General features: G+C 37.1%; 1 protein-coding gene across 7 annotated transcripts in view; it reads right to left on the bottom strand.

Moving 5' to 3' along the window:
• Nucleotides 1-21,133, bottom strand: part of nav2a (neuron navigator 2a) — a 171,841-nt gene that overhangs the window by 49,425 nt on the left and 101,283 nt on the right. For 6 of the 7 annotated variants that reach the window (XM_043243962.1, XM_043243963.1, XM_043243965.1 and 3 more), the window contains 5 exons: nt 14,999-15,116; nt 12,273-12,325; nt 2,603-2,675; nt 1,288-1,495; nt 500-553 (listed from right to left, as the gene is read on the bottom strand). In XM_043243962.1, the coding sequence (XP_043099897.1) occupies nt 500-553; nt 1,288-1,495; nt 2,603-2,675; nt 12,273-12,325; nt 14,999-15,116 (506 nt within the window). The remainder of the gene's footprint in view (nt 1-499; nt 554-1,287; nt 1,496-2,602; nt 2,676-12,272; nt 12,326-14,998; nt 15,117-21,133) is intronic. The other variant, XM_043243966.1, reaches the window with a different exon arrangement.

The following is a 21,133-nucleotide window of genomic DNA, read 5'->3' as shown; positions in this document are numbered from 1 at the left end:
TTTATAATACATTGCTTTCTAAAAATTTTTTTTAATGCATTAAACAGTGACAGTGTACATGAGACAACACATGACAAAACACCTATAAATATGATGTTTTAATGCAGTATGCATTAGTTATAGCCTAACTGTTGTTACAGTATTTATGAAAATATATACATATATAAATGCATTATTAAAATAATCTGTATTGCATTATATTTTACTATATTTTCATAACTAATATATATATATATATATATATATATATATATATATATATATATATATATATATATATGTGCATTTTCTAGTTAATTACTATGATTGTAATTTTTGTACTTGTACTGTGTAGGCAGTTCAAATATTCGAGTTTCACAGAACAATCTTGGACATACATGAGTAGAATTAGACCACAAAATAACATGCAGAGAGATGTGTGAGGAAGAGGAGGGTGATGACGAGCAGGTTGACAGCAGAGGAAATACACAAGAGCACAGGATGAGAATGAGAGTGCTACCTAGAAGACTTTTTCTGACCAATGGAAAACTTGAGTTTACTTTGAGAGCCATCCCTAGATCGAAAGAAGAAGAGAAACAAGAGAAGAAAGAGAGATAAAGAGAGAGACCGACAAACACAGACAGCGATGACTAAACACAACATCACACAATCTAAGAGAATGAAGACATTTAGATTGACAGGCCGCTTCAAATCAATCCACAATCCATATAACATTAGACAGAATGCTTAGAACACTAACTAGATAGATAGATAGATAGATAGATAGATAGATAGATAGATAGATAGATAGATAGATAGATAGATAGATAGATAGATAGATAGATAGATAAAAAATGCTTAGAACACTAGATAGATAGATAGATAGATAGATAGATAGATAGATAGATAGATAGATAGATAGATAGACAGAATGCTTAGAACACTAGATAGATAGATAGATAGATAGATAGATAGATAGATAGATAGATAGATAGATAGATAGATAGATAGATAGATAGATAGATAGATAGATAGATAGATAGATAGATAAAATGCTTAGAACACTAGATAGATAGATAGATAGATAGATAGATAGATAGATAGATAGATAGATAGATAGATAGATAGATAGATAGATAGAACACTAGATAGATAGATAGATAGATAGATAGATAGATAGATAGATAGATAGATAGATAGATAGATAGATAGATAGATAGATAGATAGATAGATAGATAGATAGATAGATAGATAGATAGAATGCTTAGAACACTAGATAGATAGATAGATAGATAGATAGATGTTACCTGGACTGCATCTCCGGCTGTGTTTTGTGTGTGTGCGTCCCATGCGAGGTGGAGGTCAGCTGGGCCGGAGAGCTGCTCTGCTGGCTTAAAGGAGTGTGTGAATGTGTGTGCTGCGTGTGCGTCTGTCTGTTCGCCGTCTGCTGCTGCTTGTATCGAGACAGGCTAAAGAAAAGCCCCAAGATGGCTTTCAGATTTCCATTCCGGATCTCTGTGAGGAAGAGATGTTGAACAACAGATTGCCGTTTGGTATATAATTTGGCAGACACTTTTCTCTCTGCTAATTACAAGCAGGGTCCCCTGTACAGTCTGATGGGGTTGAGTGCTTCACGCTCGCTTCTCGTGGGAGTTGAACCTACAACCTTACAATTACCAGACAAGTGCTTGAAAATAAAAGCCTTTTATGTTTGTTTCATTAATACGCTTTTACACTAATCTCACTTTTTACGCTAATCAGGTAGTCATTTTGAAAGGGTATATAGGCTATTTTTGGGGGGTTTTAAAGAAAATCGATTACACTGCACTGATACTATCAAACGAGACTTATTTTATTGAACTCAATTTAAGCAAATTTGACTTGCATAACATGAATAATTAAGAACATTACTGCCCTCTATAGAGCTCAGTTTAACTGAACTCGTTTCATATTTATTCGTTTCAGAGTTATTCAACTGAAACTACACTGAACTAAATTGAGCTGAATAATGACATAATTATCTTCCATCGACCTGCATTCCAGCTCGAATTTGTTTCACAATTCATGAATTTCATAACATTAACTTTTTCTGTTTATCAACGTGAAGCTGCTTTGAACCAATTCGTATTCTATAAAGCCCTGTATAAACAATTTTACAGCTTGTGCAGCAGCAACAAAATTTGAAATGTGGTGTTTGAAAGTTTTTCTGCGACAAACAGCCAATGATGTACTAAACTCGTGCTTGATTAAGTATTAATGCGCTTTGTACAGTCAAAGAAAAAAGTTTCTGCACTTCGCTTAATATCACGGCCTGAGGGAAATCGCGAGAGAGTGAAGGAAAATGCATCGAATGATAACGAGACACTGCTTGCTGTACTCGTTCAATAAAGGTTTTAACCTCACAAATATGCAAATAACCCAGAAACATAAATGGTTTAGAGATGTGAAATCTCGACTACCCACACGGTCACTATTAACACAGGGTGAAATATGAACGGTGTGAAAACTTTAAAAAGTCCAAATGACCCTGGCTTAATGATTCGAAGTGTTAAAAACCAGAACATAGACCAAAGCTGTAATAAAATCCCGAAAGTGCAAGTAAGACTAAAAACTGTGTTTTACCTTCAGCTGAAAGTCCCTGTATGTTCACACCTTTGGCTGCTAGGAAGCTCAGGCAGGCATCAATGTTCTCAATCTAGACAGAAACGAATAAAGAGCATGTTGATGAGCACTGTATCGGTCGTTAAAAACATAAAGACAAATATACGAACGCAGAGAGAGCCGTTTTCACCTAAAACAAACACGCCAGGTTAAAGATGCCGTTTCCTAGCAGTCTAGATTGAGTTTGCTTCACATCTGCTCTGTGGCCGAAATACGTGACTTGCTCCAGGAGCTCTAGTGTTATCAGAGAGCATAGATTGGCTGCTCAGTCAAAGCAGTATGCAAAGGCTTAGCTGCCAATCGTTGAGGGCGTCACATTTGCCCTGTTGCTAGGAGACGTCGCCGAGGCCCTGACGCTGACCCAGCCGTCTCCAAGTGTCATTCAATTCAGAGCATGAGCATATCTGATTGGCTGAGAGGAGAGTGATGTAATCGGCTATACTTAAAGGTCATGTGGACTCTACTAGGAATATGCTAATGATATTTATCATACTCTAGGGTCCAGGTTATCCATAATCAGGCCGTCTGTTATATTCACGGAGCCAATATTTCTTGCTATGTTAACCGTATACATGCATTAATACAAAAAAGTGTTAAAAGAAATGTGAGTGTTATTTACTTATACAATATTCACGTTTTGAGATCACTGGCACACTTTAAATAAATAAAAAGAACAGTGTTCACCCACTTCGCTATAGTGAATAATGAACACTGTACTGCACTGCAGGCGTACTTTATCAAGATTTTATACAAGCAGACATAATTCACTTCTTAAATTGAAATCGATATCTCAGGTTAAGAATAAGAAATAATAACGTGTTATTAATAAAAAGCATTATAATATAGCATACAGTATTTTTTTCTGCCTAGTCTATTAAAATAGTTGAGAAATTTTTACTAAATAAGTCTAACGTAGTTTCTCAAATAATTTATAGAGTAAATTCTATTAATGCATTACTTATCGATTACTTCAGCCTGTACATAAATAATAAAACAAGCCAAAATTGGACACTTTGGTTACAGTACACTTAAAAATGTATGGAAATCATCAAATTAAATAACAAAATAAAAAGACGTTTTAAACTTTTAAACACAAAACCTGCTTCTTTTGATATATATTTTTCACTAGCAAACGCATTTTCTCATTTCGAAACATCCAGGAACTTCATTAAAAAGATGCTGCTACCGAAACTCCAGAATCATTTGCTTGCAGAAGTCACTCGCTTTGATTTTTTTTGTTATGCTGTGAAATTCATACATTTTTAACAGTGGCTCCTCTGTTCCCCCAATATTTTTTGGGGCCACTGCATAATTAATAGAGCATTGCTTTGATTTGTTGCCCACGTTTTGCATTAAAGAGCTGGTCATCTGCCACGGGTTAGTCAGCACAAGTGTGAGTTATGTCAGCCATGGCAACGCATTTTAGCTTCACCGACTCTATCCCAGTTGCTGGCAGCCAACAGTTGCTGGCCTTAAGGGTCAAGGGAGATACAGACACGTGAGGAAAGAATCTGCTCTAGATTCCTTTGAAGGAACCACGTCCCAGACATCCAGGACTAAAAATAATGTTTCTAAATAAAAAAATATCTCAGAAGGAGAGGAGTTGAAATGAATCCATATCCTCTTTCTCTCTGTGAATTGAATTACAAGGCATAATATTATATGAAGTCAATATGAATGCATTAAGAAATGGGGTGTGGGGTAATTTAGCTCTAACATAACAACATTGTCTTCTCTGATTGTTGGGCTGTAGGTCATGCAAGACGGCAAACACCACTCTGAATAGCTGCATTAAAAACTCTCTGGGTCGACAGAAATCAGAAACTACTGGAATAAAAGCAAACAACTGACTGCAGAGCCATAAAAAAGCACTTAACCAAATTCAAACACAAGCACAGCCACAGAAATGTATTTGTGAACACTAGTTGTTGACCAATACATTGTTTTTCATAATAAGGCCGATGCCAATCCAGACAGGCTGATAAAACGTCTACTATATATTTTATTTAAAATGAAGCAAAATACAATTTTACATTTAAAAGTTATATGTTATCCTTGTATTTGCACTCTGTAGTGTTTTAATTGTATTTAAAATAATGAATCGTTTCCAAAATAAAGGTTTTTGATATGTATATTATATCGATACAGTGTACACACACACAGTAAGTATGCATTTAAAAAATATTTATACATTTATATATAAAAATATATATACATGGTATGCGCATATGTATTATGTAAACAGATGCTTTTGATTTTGGATGTGGTCAATTGTGACGAATCATTCGACAGCACTAGTTTAAATACAATTATAGCACTACAATTTCAAGAAAAATTGCATTCGGTGAAATAAACACTTCATTTTACACGATATTAGACGTTATTTTTGTAAAAAAATAAAAAAATGCATGTTGACAAGTTAATCTTGCCTAATAAACAAAATTTATTGACACAGGTATTGGGGTATTGGTAACTGTTTAAAACGACCAGATATTATGTAATATATATATATATATTGTGACGAGTCGGCTGCCCCTCCTCTTTATTGTCACCATCACCCCGTCCTTTGTTCGCCGCCCTTCACCAGGCTCCCGACGGGAGTGGGTGTGTTCGAGAGGAGGGGCGTGGTATTGGCCAGGTCTGGCGGCGTGTGACGAGGCACACCTGAAGGGGATTTAGCCTTGTCACCGCCGCCGCGAATGCCCTGCGCGCCTCTCCTCGGGAGACCGGTCTCTTCCCCGTGCATGCAAGGAAGGGTGCGTGATCGTCCCGCCGCTAGACAAGCGCGTTTATCCAGGCGACGACTGCACCCGGATACGGCTGACGGGCCAGGATGCCGAGCCGTTAAATCCCTAAATCTCTGACGATGGAGGAAAGAAGCGACGGAGATGCCGCGGAAGAAGCCGCCGCCCCTCGCGCCCCCGAACAGGAGAGGGGAGCGCGTGCGACCGCCGGACTCCGCCCTACCTGGACCCTGCCCCTGGAACACTACCTGACCTTCCACAATCCCAGAAGCACAACGAGGGCACCAGTTTCCCCTTTTATTTGGACACTTTTCCCCTTGGACACTTTATTTTGTACTATTTTTGTTAATATAAAAAGCCTCTCCGAGGCCTGACGCCACGCCCACTGTGTCTGTCGTTGGCTCCTCCCGTCACAGTGGTGGAGAATGCGGGCAAGGCGGAGCTTAGACGGCACAGTGGGGCGACATCTGATGACGTCATCCCCTCTCGCTGGTACCCATGCCGGACGGAGGAACAAAGCCACCAGGAAGGGTAAGTGACGCTTGCTTATTGTCATTTACCCGGTGGCTGGTTGAGCATTCCGACTAATTCCCGGTTTCTCTGTCCCGGTGCGAGAGGGGAGTTGCCCGGAGAGGAATCCCTGCCCCGCCCACTCCGACTGCTGGAGCCTGGTTGAGGAAGGTAGCACTCCTGCGTGGGCGGCGACCGCCTGACGGGGTTGACGCTTGGGAGGGGAATGTGACGAGTCGGCTGCCCCTCCTCTTTATTGTCACCATCACCCCGTCCTTTGTTCGCCGCCCTTCACCAGGCTCCCGACGGGAGTGGGTGTGTTCGAGAGGAGGGGCGTGGTATTGGCCAGGTCTGGCGGCGTGTGACGAGGCACACCTGAAGGGGATTTAGCCTTGTCACCGCCGCCGTTAAATGCCCTGCGCGCCTCTCCTCGAGACCGGTCTCTTCCCCGTGCATGCACGCTGGTGTCCTCGTGGGTCCAGGAAGGGTTGAAGGAGCTTTCGCACAGTCCAGGCGACGACTGCACCCGGATACGGCTGACGGGCCAGGATGCCGAAAAAAAAAAATCCCTAAATCTCTGACGACCGGAGAAAGAAGCGAAGATGCCGCCTAATAAGCAAAATTTAACAGGAGAGGGGAGCGCGTGCGACCGCCGGACTCCGCCCCTTACCTGGACCCTGCCCCTGGAACACTACCTGACCTTCCACAATCCCAGAAGCACAACGAGGGCACCAGTTTCCCCTTTTATTTGGACACTTTTCCCCTGGACACTTTATTTTGTACTATTTTTGTTAATATAAAGCCTCTCCGAGGCCTGATGCCACACCAGATATTATGTCACAATATATATATATATATATATATATATATATATATATATATATATATATATATATATATATATATATATATATATATATATATATATATATGGGCGTATCGGAGAGGCTTTTATATTAACAAAAAAAATGCATATATTTATATAATATATACTATTATATATATATACATATATACTTATATATATATATATATATATATGCTATACTACAGACAAAATGCATATTTGAGCTTAATTTTAAAGCTTCTTCCAAATATATAAGTTATATGAACACGTACGGTCTGAAATATTCCAGAAAATTTCACATTATGAACATCTATTATACTGAAGGCAAACACTGTATTTACTTAAAATTATATTTACTGTTCATTTACACAGCTGTGTGTTTTTCTCACAACACTTGCACATTTCTATCTGGAAATAACTATATAAAAGCATTAGTTCTTACTCCTCCTTCCATGTGCATCCTATGTCAAAAAACGAATGAAGCAAGCCAACAAGAGGCCCGTACCTGAAAAAGAGCGCTTCATTTGTATCTCGGCTCGCTGCTACCTGTGAGAGTCTGTAAGAGTGTATCTGCTCCTTAGTGAATACTATCGTGTTTGAGACGGGGACAGCCTGCTAAACAAACAGCTTCACACACACAACTATTGTCTGTCTCCAGCACATAAACGTGCTCATATACACACACGTGAACATGCACCGGATACATTCCTTCTACATGAGACCCCTCGCACACACCGTCTCTCTCATTATCTGTCTCCATCTCTCCCTCTGGTTGTTTTTTCCCTCTCTGTCATTATATTTTTCATCACCACTGGTTCCCTAATAAACTCCTCCTTGTGTGTAAGAGTGTTTATGTGAGAGCGGGTTAGAGTTGAGGAGAGAGAGAGGGAATGCATGTATTTAAAGGTGATGATTGACAGGTCAGTTGGTCATGTGACAAGAACTTTATGTACTGACATGAAACACTGTATGAAAAGACACACAGGAATATCAGTAGAATAGGTCTTTTTTTTTATCCAAGGTCAAAACTGTTCATGTAAGTATGTTTTCTTGTTCTGTAGGTCAAAACAATAGGTGAAATGTGTATCGTGATTCATAACACTGAAAATTAAAGCTACTTTAATTCGTGTCCTTTGCAAAAAAATATTTTTTTTATCATAGTGTCATGCAACTTCGTATAAAATAAATCTGACTTTTATTCTTGCATGCAATGCCTTTCAAAAGTTTATGGGGGTGGGTAATTTTTTTTTTACTCTTTTACTTTTACTCTTGCTCACCAAGGTTGCATTTATAATCAAAAACTGAAAAAAACAACAACTATTAATTAATAAAACATTTAATATATTGTAAATGTAATTACTAATATAATGAGTAATAATGTTAGCAATAATATTAATAAATATCATTACTAATAAAATGAATTGTTAATTAACTTTTTATATTTAATTTGATATATTAATACAGGAAAAAACTTACTGACCCTTGACTATTTGAACATTACTGAACATTTGCACCCACTTGTTAAAAAACAATTAATCTCATCAAACTTGATTTTCATCACTTATCTACTAAATTGCAACAAAGAAATTAAAGAAAGAGTGTTTAAAAGAAGAGGAGGAAAACAATGCAGTGATGGACGCCTCTACAGAAGAATGTGGCCAATGTTTTGATTTCTTCTCAATCCAGAGCGCAAATCATACACAAAAAAACCTCCCACGATGACTGACAGTCAACCAAATTAGATTAACATGCCAATCATTCCCCTTATAATTTGCCCTATTATCTAACAAAACAAATGAAAGGATTGTTCAGGAAAGTGGTTAATGCTGTATATTGTAACTATTAGCTTTCGCGAGAAGAACATATTAACTAGACGAGGTGGAAAACAAAGACAGGCAGATGTCCTGTCAATACGATCTCTGTGATTATGATCTTTTGTGACAGAGTTTAAGAGTTACCACCAGACACGTGACCAGGCACGACTCGGCTCAAGCGACCATCTTTGTGTCAATACGCAGCACTGGGGAGGAGATTTAGAGTTACGACACCGAGATTTCCTGTGTGTTTTAGCAGCCCTGTGTCAACAGCCACTGACATAAACGCTGCGATCTTGCGCTTTGACCGCACTGCTGGTGGGTTAAAGAGGAGGAGACGATCCGAGAGGGATCGGACGGAACGAGCAGGTGTAAAAACAGTCCCAAAGGTGAAGGGGAGAATCTGATGCTGGCCCAGACTGCTAAAATAGCTATCAAATGAACACAAAAGACCCAGGGCTAACACATATATTGTTTCAATAGAACAACACTTCACATTTATTGACAGTGCAGTGATGGGTTTGACCAAAAATATATTGATTATGTACATTCGCATATTTTTTGAGACCCCAAAAATTATTGGTTCGACCGAAAATAACAGCAAACAAATCAAAAACAAAACTAAAGGAAAGAAATATATCATTCAAAAGTCAGATACAGGCGCACATTTTACAAATAAATGCCGCATTTTTGAAATTTTCTATTTATAAAGTAATCCTGAAATAACTGTGTTTTTGGTACAAAAAACAGCATGACTGTTTCAATATGAAAAAAATAATTATATATGATTTTTTGAGGACCAAATTAGCATGTTAGAATGATTTCTGAATGATTTATATTTCCACATGCGGTATATATATATATATAAAAAAAACGGTTATAAAATCAAATAGTATGTTCTTTTATGAAATAAATGCAGCCTGTGTGAGTATAAGAGATGTTTTTTTCGATTAAAAAATATATCTTTCTGCATACTCACAAACGACATGTAATTATTAGTTTTGATTGTTTAAATTAATCAAACTCTAATGAAGTGGTCCACGATTTTTGTGGTCAACCTAAACAAGGCTCTTATGTAATACCCATTCTTTATTATGTGAGTGCGATTCCATCTTATAGACGTGACCGGAATGTGTACCGTATTTTATGCTAAACACTCAACACTGTTCAATAAAAGTTAACATATGCTTAGCTGCATCCATATTATAACTTTCCGAAGTTACTGTGACAAACGCATTCAAATTCTGCTCCTCTGTTTTACAACACAAGCCAAAACCCCTCCATTGATTACCTTAATGTGTTTACATATTTACCCAACTGAATGCTGAGGTTAAGTATCATGTCAGCAATTAGCGGTCACAGCGATATTACTCTGCCCGATGGATCTTTATGCTAATCGAGGCGAGCCCTTGTATGTCCAGAGGCCCATTCACAGAGCGATTGTGCAATTCCCGCTCCTCGATGAAAACACACAATGATGATATTTGCATAATGGCTTCGCTTGCACCTGCTTCCAGCGGCGCTTTGCTTCCGAGCTAAAGACGCGCACAAACAAACACGCTCGCCGGAATTTAAACGGCTTTAGAAAAAAACTGCGTGAGTGCAGAATGCCTGCTGAGATGTACAAGTACACGTGCGCTTGTACAGTCACCGCCGGCTGAGTTATAGAAGAAGAATAAATTCGGAAGACCTGAGCTTTCACGCAGCTACCGAACGAGGGAAAGCTGTGCGCGAAGAAAAGAGAAAGATAAAGAAATCGGGAACACAAAAGGCTGTCTGTGTCTAAAAGTGGTAAATTACGGTGCAATTTGCTGCTAAGGGGACGGGGGTAAATGATGGAGCCAGAGAAGGAGGAAGTCAGCGAGAGATAGCAATGAGAGAGATCAGCTCCGGTGGTTGAACAATCAGACCCCTGCCACTCAACTTAACCCCAAACCCCTAATCTACCTCTCACATCTGAGAAGACCAGCTGTTTACAAGCTAAACTTTTTTTGTGAAGCTGGTCGAAGCATTAGGGCTGGGTTCTTCAACTGAAGAGCTTCATTTTATAAGGAAAAGTATTGGGAACGAATCATCTTCACGATATGTGACCCTGGACCGCAAAACCAGTCTTAAGTCGCTGGGTTTTGTTTGTAGCAATAGCCAAAAATGCATTGTATGGGTCAAAAATATAGATTTATTTTACGCTATTATATATATATAATAGCTATTAATAGGATATTAAGTAAAAGATTGCAAATATTCGAATGCTTGTGTCTCGGTCAAATACTGTCCTATATATCCTAACAAACCATACATCAATGGAAAAGTTATGACACGTTTTGTGGACCAGGAACCATTTACTGAAAGCTTACTGAATTCACGTGAACTGCAAGTCTTTATTTTATTATGCAATTAAATCTGCATATTGTTATTACAATCAGTGGCATTATTAAAAAAATTAGAAAAGTTTTATATATATATGTATATGTTATATATATATATATATATATTTTTATTTTTTTTTCCCCATATATATTTTTTCATCTTTGTAAACCCACCTCTTACAAAAATATTATGATGTTACACTACCGTTAAGATATTTATTTATTTGTTTGGAATATAAATTCATAATTTTAGTAACTAATTAAAGAAGAGTCAAGACATTTATAAACTTACAGAAGATTTCTATTCGGGTTCGTAAGTAAGTCAATACTGAACAACTATAATGGGTTCCCCAAAAACACTAAGAAGCAATATTGATAATAATAAGAAATGTTTCTTGAGCATCAATTCAGCATCATTTCACGATTTATGAAATTCAGCTTCGTTATCGCAGGAATGGTTTCCATTTCCATTCATTTTAAACTGTATAAAATAAAAATGCAATATAATGGTTTTACTGTATTTTACTGTATAATACATCATGTTTATTTCTCCAAATATTTATTTTTAAAAAGTCCTAAAAGAATCTATATGTGCACTGTCAAGATACGTGGATCATTCATTGGAATTTAAATTCCACAGGATTCCCATCCTCATCAAGCGCAGCGGCATTAGCTTTCTACTGAAGCTATAGCCGTCCAAAGAACGCGGCGCGGCAGCCTCCAAACCCAACATACGCTGGTTTCAGCTGGGTTTCATCACTGTCAAAACAAGAGCGATGCCTCAACGGACCACCATTACAAATCAAAACCTCCAATAACAAGAAAATGCACGTATAGACCTCGAGCCCTTTGAAAATGACTCCTTTGTTGCGTCCAATCAGGCTTGACAGCTGCCTTTGTAATCGAGACAAGTCAAAACCAACCGCTGCCCCTGGTTCATGTGTGATACTCAGCCTTCTAGGGTTTGTTTTGCTTAGCTCTGGCTTGGCTAAAATAGCTCTTTATGTCTGTAATCTGGCTTGCGCTTCCTCCAAACCTACACATTTACTGATGGTTTTGAGAGTTTTTTAAAGTTTCAGCCAAACTACCCCCCCTAAACCAGATGTTTATAAAGAGAGACCGCAAGAGAAGCAAAAATAACAGTATTAAAGTGCATATCCATAAGCCTGCTGGCAACATCGGTGAGAATCTAAAGTATTACACTCTTAGGGAAAAAAAGGCAGTATCCTGAGGGGGAAAAAAAAAAAACTAAAAAGACACATGCTTGTATATTATTTAACTCTGAATGGTACATATTACCTTAAAGGTATATATGAAAACATCAAAAGCACTAATTGTAAAAGTTCTTACCATCTGAGAACGACTCTTGGGGCATCCATTAATGTCCTCAATCTTCTCATTTGCTGTGGTATCCGAAAAAGAGAGAGAAATGCAGATGTTAATTGCTAAAAAAAAAGAAATCAAGTGAGAGGTTTTCCTAAAGGTTAGCCTCAAGTGCAGCGCGTCCTTTCTGAGTCTGTGCCGGACATATTTTTGACCCCTAAAGTGGAAACTAGATCCAGTTTGAGCAACTGCGGCAGGGCCTGCTGGGATGCGACTGCTTTGGGGCTTTCCTGAGGGTGACCGCTCTCCACCCTGCATCCCGGCCCGTCCCCCACCCCGCGGCAGCTGAAACAGGGCCGTTCACTCACAGCTGACAACTGCACACATGGCTGCAATGACAGCTACACGCCTGCAGGAATCACTTTACCTCCTGCGCTGGGGGAAAAACGTGTCAGGAATGTGTAAGACGTCAGGTGAGTAAGCTGGAGGACAGACGGGCCGTCTCAGTGGAGGACGTCTGGGTGGCCATTTCTTCCAAATTATTTGGATTTGATTATTTTATAATGCTATTTCAGATGAAAGCCTCATAAAAAAAAAGATATAGACTCACAGCTCTGAGTTTATCTGACAATCCAGTCTCTCAAATCTGCACGTCATAAGAAGGGAAAACATATTAAACCCGCCATTCTGAAGAGAGAAAAGTCTGAATAGAGAGATAAGAAATATTTTTATTCTGTGGAGAAAAAAACTTAGATGTAAAATCAGAATTTAACGAAAAAAGTTATTGGTTTACAATTTGTCAGAACTGTAAGATGAAAAGTCATAAGAATATATATATAACAATGTTATAATATATAACAAGCTCCCATAATTGCATTTTTGTTTGCAAGTTACGTAAAATAAGCCACGAATAAAAATGCATTACTGTAATTGCACTGTATTAGACATCAAAAATGATCAAACTAATTTCTTGACCAATTCTAAAACTTTTAAAACATTTGTGATATTTTTACTATTATTATTATTATTATTATTTATTTGACCACATTTTTTTTTATTTACCACATCATGTGTCAGTTAATGATTATTTAGTACAAAGGTCACTTTTTGGGGCCCCTGTATGTAATGTCTTATTGTCACCAATTCAAGCACGTTCCTATGTCAACATTTATTTTCAAAACTTTAGGCCATCGGTCCTCATTAACAGAAATAACTAAATATGCGAAGTATGTCACTGGTTGCATGCAGCATTTGTGTCTGTCAGACAGGGCAGGTCAGATTTCAGCTTCAACCGGCCAGTGTGTGATTCCCTTGAGATGCAGAAGACACAGAAGGACAAAGTGGGATGACAACAGTGATGAGTCATTTAAAACCGCTTCACCCCAGTGCTTTCTGCTCTTAAGTAACCAAATGCTTTTTCGGCTCTTACAACATATTTAAAGAGGACAGAGGTAATGCAAAACGTTACATGTCCATGGAAAGAGCTGCTGACAGGGATTGATTTTTTTACTAGGCATTCCAAAGTACGTAAATATTATTAAAACATTAAATGTTCCTTATTACAACTGGGTGTATCTACAAGAGATCACACAGCCTTGAGGTAGTTAATAGTCTGCCGTAACAAAATAATCACTGTTAAAATGTTAGTGACCTAAAGATGCTGCACAAAATAGGATTGCTGTTTTGAATGAATGAATGAATGAATGAATGAATGCATGCATGCATTATCATTTACAAAGTAGTTGTGAAAAGTTATAAAGTTACATTTAATAAACATATGTCAATTATAATACATTCGGTCACACTTTATATTAGGTGGCCTTAACTAGTGCAATGTACTTATTGTGGTCATATTACATTGCAGAACACATATGGGAAAAGTAAGGTAGTATGGGTAGGTTGAAGTGTGGGTTAAGGTGTAATGGATGGGTCAACAGTGTAAATATACATGTAATTACAGAAATTCATTACAGATGTAAATAATGTACACAATTGTTGTACGCAATAAGTGCATTGTACCAAATTATTAATTTTAATTTAAGTATGCAGTAGTTAAGGCCATCTAATATAAAGTTAGACCATAAATTTAATATATATATATATATATATATATATATATATATATATATATATATATATATATATATATATATATATATATATTTTACTTTGCAAATTATGTTTTTATATTATTTCTGACTATGTGGGAATGTCCTGTTCAACTTTAATTGCAATTTGAAGACAAAAAAAATGACTATCATGCATTTTTAAATTCACTAAAAACAGAGTTTAAAACAAAACATCTTGTCAGGCATATTTAATACAGAAATCATTAGAGGACATTTAATTATGACAATGCAGCCCACAAAAAACAATTAGTTGTCATTTTTAAACCTTTAAAAACCAATATCCTCCAGACACTAGGCTTCACCCGTTTGTCAGCAAGAAGCTTTTAATAATTTTAAATGCAATGAAATGCAGTACAGCCACTCATTTTCTTCAATGCATTTTAACAAGCACGGGTCAGAATAAGTACGTTGCTTCACCGTGCATGCGTTGAAGGTGGAACATTATTTCACATTTTATTTTCGCAAAGTTATTCATTTGCATCTAGCATGCTTTCTGCGTAAATAAAATCGCTTTTGTGACTCTAATCTGACGCCTACGCCGAACCGGGACGACCCGTGTACACCTTGCGCAGAAAGTCATCGATCGACTCTTGATGTCTGTTTTGGAGAGAGTGAATCGCTCACCGATAACCTGGATGATCTCGGCCAGCAGCACGCCGTCGCTCACATCCTGCTGCAGGTCTTTAATCAGCCGCTTGTGTCCCGATTTGGCCAAGTAGTGGTTCGCCCAGTCCGTGTAGATCTGTCAAAGCGAAAGGAGAGAGAGAGCCGCTGTAAATCCGTCCGTCAAAAAAAAAAAAAAAAAAAAAAGTTTCACACAACTATTACTGGCGATATTCACGCGGGCGCGACTGCGCGAGGACTGAGCGCCGCGTCCCTCGCGCTCTATTCAAATCCGCTCCATTGTGCCTTATTCAAGTTATTCAGCACCAATAACGCTCAAATGCTCCCGTCTGACATCACAGAAAAGCCCCTTCGCCGGGGCAGGAGGAGGGAGACCCCGAGGGAGCTTAAATTAAACCTCTGAATGGGGTTGAAAGGAGTCATGTGTTGTTTGCTGTTTGGAGCGGGTCCGTCCAAAAACATTCCCGCGTCCCCTTGCAAGTAAAGAAAAGCGGCGACAAGCATTCAAAGCGTCAGGTTATTTTATTTTGGAACACAAAACACGTCTTTACACTTAATTCAAGCATGTAAGAACATTCATCAACACAAACACGGCCATGCTATATTATGGCCTGAATGTAGCCTGTTATTTTTGCAGCTTGCATACAGCGCAGGCTACTCTTTGAACTTTGGTGCATATGAATACCATGGTATTTTCCCATTTGACTTTAATATCACAATCGAAATAATGGCCTGTGCAACATTTCATAAACCGCAATTTACATAAATCGAAGGTCTTGTGCCGTTTTGGAGGCTTTACACGCATTAATCAAAGACCGGGCGGTGGTCAAACACATTCCCACGTGGGGGTTGAAGAGCTTGTGTTGTGTGTTTGATGAGTAAATAAAGCCTGAGTGTATTATTGCAGTGTTACTCATGTGAGGAATCAGTTTTCTGGATGGGAAAAACAGGTGCACCCTGAGTCCCCGTGCCATCAAAATAAACACACGCTCTCTCTCTCGATCGCTCTCGCTGGAGTCATCTGGACTTAAAACGGCACACAAAGCCCATATAATTATGGAGAGCAATGACCAAAGTCAGTGGAGAAATGTACAAATCCAGCTCACGCTTTGAAGGTTTGTGGGTTAAATGAGTCAGCTGTAATTAAAGGTGAGGTGAAGACAGTGAAGGTGAGGGTAAACATGCCTTCAAGCAACAAAAGACCAAAGTAACGCTAAAAAAAATTACAGACAGCACTCAGTCTGTCAGACTGAACCTGTCACTACCACGTAAAAGCTAAAATAGCTATTAATGTCATAAGAACTTTTGGTCAAGGTACAAATTAAGTGCATGTATTGCATTCAGTTTATGTTAAGTATTCATTTCATACAACCGTATCAATATAACAATGCTTTAAAGATGCAGTAAGAGTGCTTTTTTTTTTTAAATGTTGGACTGAATGATACAATTTTGGCATGTATATCACTAAAAAGTATTTAGTATTGAACAATATTGAAGTATTAAACAGCTTTTCTTTACTACTGATTTGACTTTAATATTTTTAATTTTTAATATCATGATTTTATAATATTTTATATATCTATATATATATATATATATATATATATTTATATATATATATATATATATATATATATTTATATATATATATATATATATATATATATATATATATATATATATATATATAATTTTATATATATTTTATGAAATAAATGCAGCCATGATAAACATAAGAGACTTCTTTCCAAAAAAATTACAGTCCATAAACTTTTAAACCTTATTGTATTTGTTCAAAGTAGGCTTTTATGTATTTCTTTATGCGTATAGTAAGTAAATTAATGTCTAAAACTGACTTTATGAAGGTAACCGTGAAAGTAGCGTTCATAACATCCTCCATCGGGCCATCAAAAACTTACTCCCAAACATCCCCATACAAGCCATTTGAATCAGCCCTTACGATGAGTCACGCTGTGAAATACACCGACCTTTATATTCTGAGTCACTGAAACATGATGCTTCGGTCCCACTGCTGCAGGAACACTGTGACAATCCCTCATCTCTCGCACGCACAAAAGCAGCGCTCACAAATCCACCCCCATACAAATCCAGCTTTGTTGCGTGGCTGTCAAACCAGCATCTAGTGCGTCTGCACACTTCCGAGCCCGTGGCTCCGTACGGTCCGGTCTTGACCCGAGGACGAGCTCTTCTCATGAGCAGTTCAGACGTGCTTTTAGCGGCGATCTGTCACCGAACAACTCTGGTGATTCGAACAGGTGGCTTTTGCACGCATTTGCTGTTTAACTACCTGTGTGAGTAAGACGGGGAATATCAAACGGCAGTTCCCGAGTGTGGTAACTTTCGAACTATTTAGCCACAGCTGTCTCTTGGACTCGTCTTTGAGCTCGAAGCGGGGAGGTACAACGCCGTTCCACTACAAAGGCTCTCGTGTCAAGCGCTAATCACAGGGCTGTTCGTGTTAGTCACAGACACAGAACTGTTCCCACAGGCGGAAGCTACACAACTTCCATTCAGGCTCACCAGAGAGGTTTTAAATAATACGTCTCTTTAAGGTAATTACAAAAGATCGTTTACTGAGGTGAACGTGAGGTCAAACAACTGCTCTAGACAAGCATGCATTTCATACGCTACTGTAAATTAAGTAAAGAAACTGATCATTTTTTCGGCAGGAAACACATTTAGTTCGCTAAAAATGACCATACTCACCCTCATGCTTTCCTGCTGAACATAAAATATGTTTTTAAGATGAGTAATTAAACCATTTCTGGTCTCCATTGCTTTCAGTCTTTTTTTTTTTCTATGCAAATGCTGACAGAGTTATTATTTCTGGTTGAAGTAGGCCTATATAACTCGATCAAAAGTGCAAGAGAAGACATTTAAAATGTTATTTAAAAAATGTATATTGCTAATAAATAAATTTTAAAAAATGCTTCTTGAGCACTAAATCAGCATCACAGGAATAAATTAATATTTTAATTATTATATAAAACAATTAAGTTAAAATATCTTATAAATTAATATAAATTTAATATAAATAATATTTCATTCATATAAATATTATTTTAGAATATTTACGGTATTCAAATAAATAAATATGAAAATTTTTAATAAAACTTAAATATAGTTTAACAAAGCAGCGAAATATTTAACCACTCACATTCTAAAAAGATTCTAGAATAAGTATTAGAATTATAAGCAAACGAAGAGACACAAGTAGTCCACATCTATGTCTATATTAAATAAATATGCACTCGATAGTCTCCGACGTCTAAAATTACTTTCATCTCCAACTTCCAATGCATTCATGGTGATTTTTTTAATTTAAGAATTTACCTGAAGACTTGATTTTGAAGACAGCCGTTTGTTTTTCTTTGCAATAACATTGCAATGGAACCAGAAATATATAAGAAGCAAAAAAAAGTATATATAAACGTAATTACTGCAACAAATAAAAGCATTACTGAAACTTGACCGGTCTTAAATAAGTGCCATTTGTTGCTTTTTTTCATTTAGCTGAAGGTGCCATCTCCATAATCCCACACATGAAGCTAATCTCAACCTCAATCAACTGACAAACATCTCAAAAGAGATTCAGCTCAGCTTGCAGTAAACAGCGCAGCAAGTCTGGACCGTATCTATACCTGCTGCAGTATAAATACCCCGTCCCGCTGCTTGCCTACAGATATCAGCAGGAATAGCCTTCTCTCCCGAGCAGAAAGGTCTTACCGATTTGTAGTGATCGCAGGACGACCTGCTGCGGCGTCTCTCCGGGATGTACATCCTCACGTTCAGAGCCATTCTGCTCTTACAGGTGAAGAGAGCTCGTAAACACCGAAGCGCTGAGAACGGCCCGCCACATTCGTGCCTGTAATCAAGTCGGCGCTGTGGGGGGATAATTTTAGCGGCGAAATGCATTCTGGTGCATCGCTGAGAAACCTTTGCTTAAGATATACCTCTCTCTATGTGTCACGCTGAGTGTCAAATGCTGAGACCCACACATATCAGATTATGACTGCTTAAATAAATCAATAAAATAAAATAAAATAAAATAAAATAAAATAAAATTTGTATCATAACTTGCAAATAATCCTAAACTATACTAATGGAATAAAAATACTTAGGCATTCTGTTGGAAATACAATATATTTAAATTATATTTATTAAATTATATATGATTTAATTTGAATTAGCAAATAATCCTAACATAACAAAAACACTGCTAATATAACTTGAATTATAATTTAATATTTCTAATCATTCAAAAAGAGTACAGGATTACTGTTGAGGTAGTACTACATTAAATAAAATGTAATCCTAATCGTAATTCGAATAAAAAATACCGTTAAACGTTCGTATGGACACTTTATTCTAAGTATTACAATAATAATTTGTAACCATTATTTTAAATAAACAGAAATTCTCAAAAAAATACTCAAATAGTCATCATTTTAAGTAATAATTAGTCAGAATTTCAATGCATATATAATTAGTACTTTAGTTTTAGTTTATTTAACCATATTTCGGTGTAAAGGGATTCTTATAATATAATAAATAAATAAATAATAAATATAATCGCAATTTATTAAAACTAAAAAACGATGATTCTTTTTTTTGCTTAATTTCCTTAAGTTTCAAACAAATCTTTCACAATTACTTTCGCCTAACATCTGACGACCGACCCGAATTACAACAAACTTTTATGCAACCAGATTAGTGCTTATTTTCTTTCCGATGCCGACGCTCTCTAAAGGTTAACTTAAAAGGAGTCTTCTTTTTTTTTCACACAAACGTACAGAATGCATACGTCCACACTCTTAAGCAAACACACACGCGCATGCACAGAGAGGAGCGGAGCGTGTGGGAGGTCTGACAGCTACTCGAGAGGTGCTGACAACAACCAAGAATGTGTGTGTCGGGGTGCTGAGAAGGGTGACGGATGCTCCACAAACCATCCCCCTTTAACTTCAGCTCACGCTCCAAAACAAACACGTCCAGCAAGTTTCAAAAGCTAAGATCAAGCCCATTGCAGTAGATCATACGGGACCCTCGCGTCAAGACCCGACAAGCTCACTCGGATACATAAAACTGTACGTTAAACAGAAGCGTATGCGCAAATATGCGGTGCTTTCACCCTATTAAAATTTGAAAGTTCTTCTCTTGCGCCATCTGTGTTGTGTCGGCCTGGCCCTGATCTGGTGTAAAGTGAGTAATTCTCCTCTGGAGTGTCTAGATTAAACCGTAATCTAATAACGCACACGGCACAGACGCCTCATTTATTTATGCCCCTCTTTTCGTAAGCGCCCTACAAATTCAATTTCAAAAGCAAATGCATTCTTTTCTTCAGCTAAGCTTTCCAGGTCACTCCAACTTGACCTTAACGTTCATTATCTCACAGTCAAGAGGGTCCGTTTGCTGGACCTGGTATTTCAGCAAGAACTGTGCGCCTGAAATCCATCTGTATGTCCTGGATCCGCTCTTCAGTTTATTCTTCAATTCTATGGGTAGTCGGCGTATGAATGTGTCCTATGGTGTGATAGCAAAAATGTAAAAAACAACAATAAACAAAAAAAACAAAACCTGAAGATATATTTTTCTCTTGTTATTTATTTATTTTTTTACATTTAATTATTTACTTATTTTTTTACAATAAAATAAATTTTAAATAAATAATATAAATAAATAAATTAAATAAAAATAAATTACATAAAATTTTAAAATAAAATTTTAAAATAAATTATTTTATTTATATTTTTACTTATTTATTTTTTGCTATATCAACCAAAAGTTTTCGTGTCAGTAATATTTTTTTATTCGAAATCAGACTTTAATTTCGCAAGGATGCATTAAAATGATCAAAACTGACATTGCTTTAGACTTGCACGGCTTAAAAATACTGAAAAAATATAATTTTGAACTTTAATAATTAGAAATGTTTTGTAAGCTGTAAGTCAGCATATTAGAATGATTTTCCAAAGGATCACGTTAGACTCAGGAATTAAGTTTTATCGTCATAAAAAAATTTTTTTAAGTAAAAATTTTTAAATGTAAAAAAAATCGAAATATTCCTGTTTTTACTATAATTTTATTTTATTTAAATTTTTAAGTGACATTTCT

The sequence above is a fragment of the Puntigrus tetrazona genome, chromosome 7, assembly GCF_018831695.1.
Source record: "Puntigrus tetrazona isolate hp1 chromosome 7, ASM1883169v1, whole genome shotgun sequence".
In the NCBI taxonomy this organism is placed as follows: Eukaryota; Metazoa; Chordata; class Actinopteri; order Cypriniformes; family Cyprinidae; genus Puntigrus; species Puntigrus tetrazona.
Note: the sequence above shows the minus strand (reverse complement) of the source record. Positions and strands in the feature narration are given on the sequence as shown.